This window comes from Leucopleurus acutus (assembly GCF_964270905.1).
Source record: "Leucopleurus acutus genome assembly, chromosome: 11".
NCBI classification, from domain to species: Eukaryota; Metazoa; Chordata; class Mammalia; order Artiodactyla; family Delphinidae; genus Leucopleurus; species Leucopleurus acutus.
This window is the reverse complement of record NC_139152.1, coordinates 3,468,904-3,481,907: the sequence shown is the minus strand read 5'-3', so window position 1 is coordinate 3,481,907 and position 13,004 is coordinate 3,468,904. Positions and strand designations below refer to the sequence as shown.

General features: G+C 49.1%; 1 protein-coding gene across 2 annotated transcripts in view; it reads left to right on the top strand.

Moving 5' to 3' along the window:
- Nucleotides 1-3,734: 3,734 nt before the first annotated feature.
- The window catches only part of B4GALNT3 (beta-1,4-N-acetyl-galactosaminyltransferase 3), a gene marked incomplete at both ends in the record, with an annotated part of 91,785 nt that continues 82,515 nt past the window's right edge, over nt 3,735-13,004 (top strand). For both annotated transcript variants that reach the window (XM_082850735.1, XM_082850734.1), the window contains one exon: nt 3,735-3,903. In XM_082850735.1, the coding sequence (XP_082706861.1) occupies nt 3,735-3,903 (169 nt within the window). The remainder of the gene's footprint in view (nt 3,904-13,004) is intronic.

Genomic DNA, 13,004 nt, shown 5'->3' with positions numbered 1-13,004 from the left:
AGTGAGAGCACAGAGTCCTAACCACTGGGCCACCAGGGAATTCCCCAAAGGTGCTGCATTATAACGTAGATATCGGGTTTTAGGAAAGGGGAAGGGTAACACTGGGGTTACGGGATCTAGTATATTCTGACATCCCCATAGTCTAGAGTAAGAATTGCTCTGGATACAAGAGTTCTGCTCACATACCTACAGGTCAGTGGATACCCCTCCCTGTTACAAATCAGAATTTTCTGCTCCCTGTGCTAGCCACGGCCCATTGTAGAAAGCTTAGGTTGACTTCTCTTAGAAAGCCTCTGTAATTTGGGAGAAGAACCTTTGTGGTTTGGCTGGACTCTGACATCCTCGCCGAGCCAAAGACAGAGTCTGTCCCATCAATACTACAGGTGACATGCTGGAACTTATTTTCTCCTTTCAGGTACAGTTTGTGTGTTATGGCCCTGGGCCATTCAGGGCAGGTGCCAGGGCTGAAGTGGGAGAGTGAAAGGATGGAGAAAATCATCAGAAGTACCAGCGAGCATCCAGTTAAATTGACACAACGATGAGCAGACCTCGGTGGCAATATTATGCCACCAAAAATTGTCACCACAAATACCTCTGGACCTGAGGGAGGATGACAGCAAGCTCAACCGATTGAGAAAGGAATCCAGATCCTTCCCTGCTGTGATGTCACTAGGAGTCGAAAAGGGATTTGGAGCAAGTGGTCTGAAATCAGGGTCTGATGTGAGGCAACCACAGCAGGAAAGAGAACAGAAGAGGGAGGGAGAGTCCCAGGAGTCTCCTGGCCTCCTCACCCCTCCCCACCCCTGTGCCCTCTCACCATAAGCACGAAAGTAACCATCTGTTCAAGGTATAAGAACAGAGGAGGAGTGAGAAAAGGAGGGCACAGGACTGAGAGGTGCAGACTGATCTCTTTCCTTTTCTGAATTTCTTTGGAATTCACTATTTGGACCAGAAACTCTACCTTTAAAGTGTCACTTTTCTTTTTTAGTGGAATGTCTTTTTCCTCAACTAGATGGCATGCTCCATGTTTTATATCTCTCCCAGTTCCCACATAATAAACACTTCAAGGGTCTGGTAGATTGAAGTCTTTTTTGCGTTACGCGGGCCTCTCACTGTTGTGGCCTCTCCCGTCGCGCAGCACAGGCTCTGGACGCACAGGCTCAGCGGCCATGGCTCACGGGCCCAGCCGCTCCGCGGCATGTGGGATCTTCCCGGACCGGGGCACGAACCCGTGTCCCCTGCATCGGCAGGCGGACTCTCAACCACTGAGCCACCAGGGAAGCCCCAGAGGGCCAGTCTTTAAGGAGAGAATCGTGGGGCTGCCACCAATTTTCATACAAAGTCCTGAAAGTGATTCAGCCTAACGTCCAGGGTGGTTGCCCCCCATGAGAGAGAGAGACTCCACGTGCAGGGGCCCTGGTCACCTCCCACCTGCCTTGGCCAAGCTTGTACCCTCTGGCTGCTCCTGTCTTGGTCTTTGGGAGAGAAAGAAGGGGTGGGAAGTGCACACAGCTGTGGTTTGGACCTTCACAGAGACATTTCCCCGGGGCTATTAGTAGAGAACTGTCCTTCAGATTCACCTTTTGCTGAATAACTACACTGAGAATTCTGAGGGACGTTCCCTCCTGGGACTACCTCCCTCCTTAAAGGGTACCAAGTGACAAATGGACGCTGTGCTGCATCCTGAGGGTGCACAGTTCTCCCCCGCCTTTTTTAAAATTAATTTTTATTGGAGTAGAGTTGCTTTATAACGTTGTGTTAGTTTCTACCATACAACAAAGTGAATCATCTATTTGTACACGTATATCCCCTCTTTTTTTGGATTTCCTTCCCATTTAGGTCACCATAGAGCATTGAGTAGAGCTTCCTGTGCTATACAGTCAGTTCTCATTAGTTATCTATTTTATACATAGTATCAATAGTGTATATAGGTCAATCCCAATCTCCCAATTCACCCCCCCCCCCGCCCCGCCCGACTTCCCCCTTGGTATCCATACGTTTGTTTGTTTATTCTCTACGTCTCTATTTCTGCTTTGCAAATAAGATCATCTATGCCATTTCTCTACATTCCACGTATATGCATTCATATGCGATATTTGTTTTTCAGTTCTCACTTTTGAAGCCTCACAGGGAAGTTGGGAGACTATACTCAAACTCAAAGTGAGTGTGCACCTACCAGTAGGTGGGTACGCATCAGGCTGCCAGTTGTGCCAAAGCTCCAAGGAGGATGGGGTTGCTCAGGACTGGGCGGGTCCAAGAAAGCTTCACAGACCTGAAATGGACCTTGGAGGAGGGGTCAGACCTGACCAACTGGACCAACTGGAAAGGAAAATGTGTTGGAGGCGGTGAATCAACTCATTTCAGCTGCAGCAGCTTTCGCATGGCCACGTAAAGTTGGAAAAGGTTTCGGAAGGCCTTGAATGCCAGATTCACAGTTTGCACTTTAACCAGTAAGCACATTTTTGAGCAGGTGTATGGAGGCATAGAGGATTTTATGAAGACGATCTGGTGGTAGTAGAGAAGATGGGGGGTGGTGGCAGGTGGGGAGCCTGGAGTTGGGGGGCTAATTAGAAAAGTTCCAATAGTCCAGTAGGGCCTATGGGATGGTTGGACATCCAGCTACAGTGGTAGCAGAGGGGAGGGGAAACCACTCAGTTATGTGAACAGCGGTGTGTCAACAGTATTTGCATGCTGTTCATGTGGCTTTAAAATGTCCGGGAATGCTTTTGACCCCCTGCTTTCTCCATAGTCTCCTGAGCATTGTCCCCAGGAGAAAAAGCAAAAAAGAAAACTGCAGTGTTCCCGGATGAATGACCTTAGGCAGTCCACTGTGTTCCTCTGGACTTTAATTCTCTCATTTAAATCAGGTAATAATGTTTTACCTGCCTGAAGGCAGAGAACTGGAATGCAGAATATCTTGATGAACTTTTTTAACTCTAGGAGTGAGTTTGTGTTTTTGTTGTCGTTTTGTTGGTTTATTTTCTGATTTGTAATTTTTCCTCAGAACCCTCCAACATCCATTCTCCCCCCGGGCTCTGTCATCCTCGTCTGGGAGCAACTACTTGGGTTCACCCCGGGGGCCGTACAACTCTCCCAGGGTCTCTTGGAGATGTGGTTGGGAGAGGAGACCGCGACTGAATTGAGACGCCAGGGTTCCCCAGCTCCGATGTCTACTCTAAGGCAGGGGTAGGGTCGCTGCGGGCCACGAAACGCCCCAAGCCGCAGCCTCCCCAACACTACCCCCGCCCCACGCCCCGCGTCTACAAAGCTTCGACCTCACTCGTGCTTGGGGAGCAGAGTGCAGATCATGCCTGCCCCACGCACCCCCGGCTGGCGGAGGCGCCGGGTATCGACCAGCGAGGCCCGAGCGGCCGTCCCTCTCCCGGCTCCGCTCGGGGGCGGGGCCCACCTGTGCCGCGGGGGCGGGGCGAGCCCGGGGGCGGGGCAGGTGGGCGGCGGGCGGAGGCGCGGGAGGGGGCGGGGCGAGGAGCGGGGCGAGGAGCGGGGCGGGGCGGCGCACCTGGGTAGCCTCCTCGTGGGCAGCCCGAGAGCGGGCGGCGAGCGAGGAGCTGTGGGGCGGCCGGCAGCAAGCCCGCGTCCGGGCGTGGGCAGGAGCCGGCGGGGCCTCGGGAGGAGCATGAGCCGGCGCCCCGCGGCGGGGCGGCCTGGTCGGGCGGCCGGGGCCCGGCGCTGAGAGCCGGCCGGGGCCGGGCCGGGGCCAGGGGCTTAGGGCCATGGGGGGCCCCCGGGCCGCGCGGCTGCTGCTGCTGCTGCGCCCGGTCAAGCTGCTGCGGAGGCGCTTCCGGCTGCTGCTGCTGCTCGCCGTGGTGTCCGTGGGGCTCTGGACTCTTTATCTGGAATTGGCGGCGTCGGCCCAGGTCGGCGGGAACCCCCTGAACCGGAGTGAGTAGCGCCGGGGCCGCGGCAGGCGCGCAGCAGGGAGGGGGCAGGGCCGGCGGCTCCCGCCTCAGGGGGGACCCACCCCCCATCTCAGACCCGGTCTCCACCTCGCTGGGTCTCCAGTTGCCGGGCGCCCCGCGGGAGGGAAGCCGGGGGAGCCTCGGGGCCACCCCTGGCCGCACTCGGCTCGCAGACCCGGTACCAGAGAAACGCGTCGACGCGGGCTGAGGTCCGTGTCTGGCGCGCCTTCGGCCGCCTCCACCAGGCCGCTCGCTCCGGTCCGCGCGACCCAAACTTTGCTACCCGCCTTCTCCGTGGCTCGCTCCGTTTGCTCCCCTGCGGCGTTTTCGGGGGGGGGTCCTTTATTTTAACGATACCGCCGTGAGCCACTCGCCTCCCCCTCTTCCCACAGGCCACTCCCCTCCCAGCCCCTTCCTCTTCCTTCAAGTCTCCCACCTCCCTCGAGCGGTCCCCTCTCCTGGTCCTGGCCACCCTCCACCCCCAGCGGGTTGTCTGCAGCCCCCCTCGGGAACCCTGCGGAATGAGCTGAACCCCCATACCCTGCTCAGGGCAGCTCAGTGGACCGGGCAGTGGGTAGATTCCTGCTTCTCTTTTTCCACGGAGCCAGAGCCACTTAAAATTTGTCTCAGTTTCCTCCTAGGAAAACGGAGGGGATGCTCTCTTTCTCTTTTTACTTCAACAGGCATGCCTGTCCGAGGTGGTTTTCAGTTTACTACTGACAGAGTGAAGTAAAACCTCCGAAGTGTCAGGCACTGTGTAAAAGGTCGCTGCAATAGTTGGAAAAAAGAGAAACTCCCAGAACTACTAGGTGCCCTTCCCAGTCCTGAAGGGGGGAGGGTTATAATTCCAGACAACGTATGGAATTACAAACATTCCCCCTTTCAGGAAAACTAAGGGACGATGGATGGAACTCTGGTGAGAAGATGCTCTAAGTTCTTGTGTCAGCTGTTCTGCCCAGGGCTGGGTGTGGTGCTTTGCCTCCTCTTGTGGCCAAAGACAGGGAATTACTAGGGTCAGTAATTGAGCTGGTTCAGGACAGAGATGGGTATTTATGGCGGAACCTCTCACTCTGTGGCTGCTGAAATATTTCTGGCTGTGTGTTTGCAGACTGGGCTTCCATTCCTGGTTCTGACGCTAACTAGTTGGGAAATCCAGGCGCAAATGGCAGCTTCTCAGGTAGAAGGAGGGAGTTGGTCCCTTTCAGTGTGAACACTACGATTGTGTGATCTCCCCGCCTGAGCATTTCCAGGGTCAGGGAGCCCAGCACACCACCAGGAAGGGTCTTCACAAGTCAGGTCCACAGGTCTCAAGTAGGAAGAGCTCTTCCTTCTGAAGACCAATCTGCCTTCCCTCAGCTCCCCAGGCCTTGCTCGCTCCTCTGAAAGACAGAGTGTATCTACTCTTCCATACCACGGCCACTCAGAGGGTCCCCTGTGGATGAGCCCAGGGGGAGTGTGGGTGGGTGGGAGGCCCTGGGAGGGATCTCCCTTCTCTCCTCCTTGGCCACCATCTTGTTAACCTGGTAGCCAGTGGCGTCCACTGCACAGATTAAAACCAGAGAGGAGAGACTTCCCTGGCGGTCCAGTGGTTAGGACTCCACGTTTCCACTGCAGGGGGCACGGGTTCCACTCGTGGTCAGGAAACTAAGATCCCGCACGCTGCGGCATGGCCAAACCCAGAGAGCAGAGCAGTTGCTTTGTGACCCTGAAATGAATGGCCTCCCATCCGCCTCCCTCACCCCCCAGCACATACTTTTCCTTTACCCCAAGTGAGCTTTCTCCTCAGAGACCGGAAGCAGTTTGCCATAATTATCATCTCACACCTGGCTCCCAACCTCTGTCTCCTATTGGCTCTCTCGTCCTTAGCCATCAATTCCTGGGTCAGTTTCTTTTCCCTTCTAGATGAATCTTCACTTTCTGACTGGGTTTCCTTATTCTTTGTTTCCTTTTCCAAACGGACCCTTCTCCAGAAGAATGTTCTCAGCTTCCTAGTCCAGAACTGGCTTTCCGTTTCCCTAACTGTTGTTTTTAACGGGGGCCCAAGCCTGGGCACTGATGGATCCCTCGTACCTTCTTCTCAGCCTCCTAGAGCCTTGAAGCCCACCTGCTGGCAGGGTGGCTTGTCATGCCGGGCTGTCCCATCGTATTCTACTCTTTCCTTGATTTCCTTTTGGAATGAGATTTAGACAGTGGCTGTGCTTTCTGGCTCCTGGTCCCCCGTCCTTTGTTTTTAAGAAGCTCAGACGTCGTGCATCGAAGTCCTGTCTTGTCTTATAGGTCTTACTCCCAGCCATTCCTCTGGAGGGAGAGTGGGGAAGGAGGGATTAGAAAGCACAGCGGTAAGAAGAGGGTTGCTAGCCTTCCCTCGCGTACACCCTGGCATACAGCAGCAACTAGAGCCCCAGCCTGGTTCTGCTTCCCAGCAAGCCACCCTGCCTCTCTGAAGCAGCCCCTGCCAGCTCACTGCACCACCAGCCTTCCTGTCATCTGTAAGGCCAGCCTCCGTTACCAAGAACCTTTCATTTGCCTGTCCCTGTGTGACTGCCGCCCTGATCTGGTGCTGGGAGAAATGTATGGAGAGCTGGTAGTTACAAACTCCAGGGTGGTTAAGTAATGACAGGGAGCGCGCTTCCTGCTTCTTATGGAATAACCCCGTAGTTTGAGATGCGTGATATGCAGTTTGGGCTCCATCTGTAGAAAAAGATACAACCACATTTGGAGTAACTTCAGGGAGAAGCCACCGAAACTGTTCACGGATAGAAGAATGGGTCCCTTGGACAAAAGAATGAGAGCTGTTTACTCACTCACGCACTTATTTATTTATTATTATTTTTTATAAATTTATTTATTCAGTTATTTATTTTTTGGCCCCGTTGGGTCTTTGTTGCTGCGTGTGGGCTTTCTCTAGTTGTGGTGCGTGGGCTTCTCTTGCTGCAGAGCACGGGCTCTAGGTGCGCGGGCTTCATACTCACTCATTTAAACAAATATTTGTTTAGCACGTAGCTCGAGCAGGGCATTGTGCTCGGTCACTTAGATGTGGTGATGACTCTGTTATGGTTTCTGCCTCTCACAGCTTTCCCTCTAGGAGGGGAGTTCAGGTGCGTATATGAGAATGATCGTAATAGGAGACAACCGTTAAGTTTTACAGAGGTAGAACCTACACGTTGCTGTGACACTTCTGGAAATGGGACACGGCTCTTTCAACTAATATTTCATGGAAGTGGTGACATTTCAGGAGATCTTGAGGAGTTGGTAAGACTTTAGTGGATGCAGAAAGAGAAAGCTATTCCAGGCAGAGAGGGCAGCAGAAGCCAAGACCAATAGTCAAGGACAAGTTAGTGTTTGGAAATGTTGAGCGTCTGGGTTTGGTGAAGCAGAGGGTGTGAAGGAGGATAGGGAATGGTGCCACAGTATGAAAGACTCTGAAGAACAACCTTAAAGGGTGGCATTTATTCAGTAGATAAGAGAAAGCAGTCGAAAGTTTTAGAATAAGGTGGTGTTGCTGAATGGATAGGGAAATAGTAAAACTGTTTAACCATACTGTACTTTGGTATGGATGGTGGTGCTGGGATGGGGCGGAAGGTTCCTTACTGTGGCTGGCATTAGTCTTTAGCTGCTGGGTCATGGAGCTCTCCTGAGGACAGGTCAGGGCTCTAGTGGGACATTCGGAGGGCCTGGGGCAGTCACTATATACCAACACGTTCATAAGTGTTCCAGTATTTTGAGAACTGGCACAGGTGTACCGGTGTGTACTGGCTGAGAGCAACCCCGGGCCCAGACTATTATTGGAAGTTAAAGACCCCGTCCTGGCAACTTTTAATGAGCTATACCCATTTGTTCAGACTGAATTAGCTACGTCCTGCCTGAGGGCAGAGGTCTGGACTAAAATGGTTTCTAGGTTCTTTGCTCGATAATTGACCTGCTGCTGAGACCAACTTGGTGCTGGAACCAAGCGATCACAGCTGGCCACAGAGCCAGGGCCGAATGGTGGTGCACACCAGCCTCTTTCCACGTCTCACAAGGCTGGGTCTGCAATGTCCCCATTTAAGTGTCCAGTGTACCTGCTAAACCCCAAGGTGTTTCCAAGCCTGAAACTTATAACACATCTGTCCGGCTGGCCCCCGCGATTCCTAAGTGACTCCGAGTGGGCTGCGGTGGCATAGCCACAGATGTCAGGCGGGCCCTGTGGCTCCCGGGGTCGCCACAGACATTCCGATTTGGAAGGGAGACAAACCCTCCAGTGACAGAGGTAGCTCAGGGCAGAACGGTAATCTGAGACGCAGGCCAGGAGAGAGGGAAAAACAGATGAGACAGATGTGTGGGCAGAGCGGGAAGGCTGTGGCTTAGAGCTGAGCCTCAGAGCAGAGGCAAGTGTGGAGGGAAGCACAGCTGCTTCGTGGGCCCCTTGGGCCCGGGACCCTGTCGCATGTCGCCCCGGCTGGGCTGCCCCTCTTTCCCGTGGAGCCTCTGGCTCCTTTTCCTCCGTCCTACTTACCTCTCTTTATGCTGCCATTCTGGCCACCCGGCTGCTGCCTGGAACTTCAAGTCAGTAATCAATTCAGGGCAAATACTGGGCACTCAAATACCTTCTGGTTATGGATGGTAAGCTCTGAATTTCCAAGCACCTGATATTTTCACTGGCAGATACTTGGCTTATCAGTGATGGATCCAAGAATAGAACCTAGGAATTCTTGTTCCTCGTACCATAATACATATAAACAGCAGTAGCCTTTACACACAAATGCGAAGGATAAGAATTAAGCCATCACTGCTTTTCCTATTAAAAGTGTGTTTCCTTTGGACCAGCGCCGTCTGCACCAGGACCACAGGGTGTGAGGACAGGGGCCCTCACCCAGCCTTGGCCTCTCCTTTTCTGGGCTCTCTAGTCCTTTCTGACGTGGCCGCAGAATCCCAGCAGCACAGCCGGCCCTGCTATCCTGCTGTCACCCAGGGACCCTCGTGTGGGCTGAGGCCCCGATCTCCTGCTCGGTGGTGATTGGGCTGCCGGCGGCGCCTGTCCTGGGAGGTGTCCAGATGCCCCGCACGGTTCTGACTGCTTTGCAGCACGAGGCCTTTGAAGCAGCCACTTCTGTGCTGGCTTTAGGAGTGGCTGGCGGCGCGCTGCAGTAGTTTTCCAGACCCCAGAGCCTGGGCTGGGCTTTATGGAGCGGAGCAGGGCAGCCGCCAGAGCAGAGTTTGCTTTGGAAGGGGGCCTGGAGGCTGTTCTTGCAGTTGGCCGCTGACTGTCTGCTTCTGTACCGAGTTGCACCGCTCTCAAATCCTACCTTTTAATTTCCACGAGCACGCTTCCTTCTGTCCGAGGATGATGAGGTCTCAGCTAGGCCAAGCATACGTTCTGAGCTTTCAGACAACCCTCCTTTGACCTTGTGATCCACAATTAATAGATTTATATGTTACCTGATAATAAAAAGTACTACTGGAAGGGGTGAGAGTAGTTTGGATGGGGTATATATAAAGGGTCCCGGGCTGAATATGTTATACATTTGAGCAAAGCATGATGGATAGATTAAATTTTTACAGACTCTTAGGTTCCAACAAGCACTGCTTTCAGTGTTAGAAGTATCCATATATTTTTTTTAATCTCTGTGATATTTTAGTATGTAATTTACTTCTTATGCTAAACTTTAAAATTTTTTTTACCATTGACCAACTTTTGTAGAAAATAAACATGCAAATTGTCCATGTGGTCCCTGTTTTTTTTTTTTTTTACTTTTCATGGAAGTACCTTTTTCTGTTTGTTGGGTTTTTTTGTTTGGTTTGGTTTCTTTTTTTTTGGCCGCCCCACGTGGCTTGTGGGATCTTAGTTCTCTGACTAGGGATCGAACCTGGGCCCCTGGCATTGAAAGCCCAGAATCCTAACCACTGGACCACCAGGAAATTCCCATGGGAGTATGTTATATGTACAGAAAAGTGCACATGTAAGGGTACAGCTTGATGAATCTCCACAAACTGAGCATACCCTTGTAACGAACACCCTGATGAAGAAACAGAATGGTACCAGCGATTTCTGTCACTACCATAAGCATAGATTAATATAGTCTATTTCTATACTTTATGGAAATGGAATCACACAGTATGTGATTTATTTTAAAATAATATTTCTTTATGATTATAAAAACAACACATGTTCATTATACCAGATAATGGCTGTGTATCTGGACCACAGTAACCCCTATAAAATTACCTTTTTGTGCATGAGGCACCTAGTACAACTGATTCAATAACTTAAGGAGGGGCAAGACCCAGGACCTAAGTGTTATGAGATATAGCCCTGTGACATTCTCCAAGGATGGGATTGAGAGTCATTGCTTATCCTGTGTTTGAGAACCTTCCAGAAACGTTTCTTCTGGTCTTTATTTTTTTTCCCCAGTTTTAGAGATATAATTGACATATCGAAGTGTACGACATAATGATGTGATATTTGTATACATTGCAAAATGATCACCACAGTAAGTTTAGTTAACATCCATCATCTCACATAATTACAATTTTTTTTCTTGTGATGAGAACTTTTCTTCTGATCTTGATATTAGAACTAGCTCTGCTCTCTTGAGCAATCCGTTTGTTTTCATTTTTATTGGCCATGTAAATTATATAACCACACAGGTTTCTCCCTTTGTGTTGGTTACTAGAAAGCTTTAGAATTCAGTTTTTGGTTCATTTGGAAAAAAGTGTAAAAGATTTTATGATTTGCACTTTGGTACCAATTTTATTCCTCTATCTTTTTCTTTCTTTCCCACAACTACTATTAGTTTATGTCATCTTATATTCTGTGGTACTTGCAAGCCGTTTTAACTTTTTCTGGACCAAATCAAGGCATAAAGAAATCAATAAAAGTGCTATGGTATATATAAAAGTATGAAGAAGAAACTGACAGTCACCTATAATCCCACTACTCTGACCTAGAGATTCTTGAAAAGAAAAAATAAAGTATAGGGGCTTCCCTGGTGGCGCAGTGGTTGAGAGTCCGCCTGCCGATGCAGGGGACATGAGTTCGTGCCCCGGTCCGGGAAGATCCCACATGCCGTGGAGCGGCTGGGCCCATGAGCCATGGCTGCTGAGCCTGCACGTCCGGAGCCTGTGCTCCGCAACGGGAGAGGCCACAGCAGTGAGAGGCCCGCGTACCTCAAAAAAAAAATAAATAAATAAAGTATAATAGCTGTGATAACCAGGTGCTGGATTCTGGAAAGAATTCTAGATTAAACCCCCCCCAAAACATGAATTATTATTTTCCTGATGTTTTTGTTTTTAGTCTATTTAGGTATTGAAAAATTGAATGACATTCAAAAATAAATTCTCACCTCCTTATGTGTGAAGTGGACATCAAAAGCTTGGAATTTACTGACATGCTGGGGCCTGAGCCACTGTCATTGGAAACAATGACATAAATGTAAGGAAAATTTAATAAAGCTTGGGGCACCCCTGACAATACTAATAAAACAACCGAGGGGACTGGCCAGGAAGTCCAGGAACCTCAAGTTTGTCCTTTGGGCTTCTAACCTCCCCCCAGGCCAGTGGGGGGACCAGGAGCGTGAAGAGCTGTGGCTTCTGGGTGTAGAAAGTCACGAACATGAGTCGTCCAGCCCCTTTACTAACATGAGACAACAGGCCAGGGGAAGAGGTGTTATCTGCCTCCTACCCATTTCTTCTCTTCTTTTAAACTGCGTTTTTGGGAATTCCCTGGTTAGGACTTGGCGCTTTCACTGCCAGGGCCCAGGTTCGATCCCTGGTTGGGGAACTAAGATCCCATAAGCCATTGAAGGTGGAATTGCCCTTTATGGCACCAAGGCCTGGGAAGAGGGCCCAAGGTGGGAAAAGGAGAAGGAAAGGTGGGGGTGGGAATAGAGAAATGATATTCCAGACAAACCATGGATTTTATAGATGCAGACCTGGGAGACACTGTGGGTTCAGTTCCAGACCTCCACAATAAAGTGAATATTGCAAGAGGGTCACACAAATGTTTTGGTTTCCCAGTGCATATAACAGTTATGTTTACACTATACTGTAGTCAATTAAGTGTGCAGTAGCATTATGTCTAAAAAAAAAAAAATCTACATACCTTCATTCAAAAATACTTTATTGGTCGAATTCGGGGAAAAAATAATTTATTGGTTAAAAAAATGCTAACCATCATCTGAGCCTTCAGTGAGTCATAATCTTTTTGTAATAGTAACATCATTAAAAAAAGTAAGTAACATCAATGATTGCAGATCACAGATCACCATAACAAAGAGAATAATAATGAAAAAATTTGAAATAGTGTGGGAATTACCAAAATGTGACACAGAGACACGAACTGAGCAAAGGCTGTTGGAAATATGCTGCTGATAGACTTGCTCGACACTCAACGCAGGGTTGCCACAAACCTTCAATTTGTAAAAAATCCAGTATCTGAATTGGGCGATTGGTATTGACATATATACACTGATGTGTATAAAATTGATGACTAATAAGAACCTGCTGTATAAAAAAATAAGTTAAAAAAGAAACTAATACTAAACTTTCGTATGGAAATATGTTAATGTAAATGTTTCAGACATTACAGGAAATTCCTAAAAATCTTAGGTATAATGGTATAATGGTATATGGTATAATGTTATAAGTCATAATGTTATAATGTTATAAGTTATAAGTCTGGTATAATGTTATAAGTCATAATTCTAGTTGTTATTTTAAAATGCATGTTATATATTATTTTAAAATGCATGTTATAAAATGCATGTTTAAAATGCATGTTATAAGTCATAATTCTAGTTATTATTTTAAAATGCATATCTCAGAAATAACTAAATTTCTTTGTCAATTGCATTATTATGAACTTTCATCAAATCTTTAACCGTGGTCATTTTTAAGTCTTTTGTCATTTACAGACAGTTCTGGGTGTACTCTGGTGCTTTTGCAAAAATGTGCCTATAAAAGGGTTTCACCTTCAAGGAATTCATGGAAAAGACTCTGACAAGCACAGGTTTCTGATAACTGACTATACTGCTGAACTGAATGAATAAGCATTTTCAGAACTCTAATGGAAAACTGATGAGTTCATAAAAGTGCTAACAAAAGATC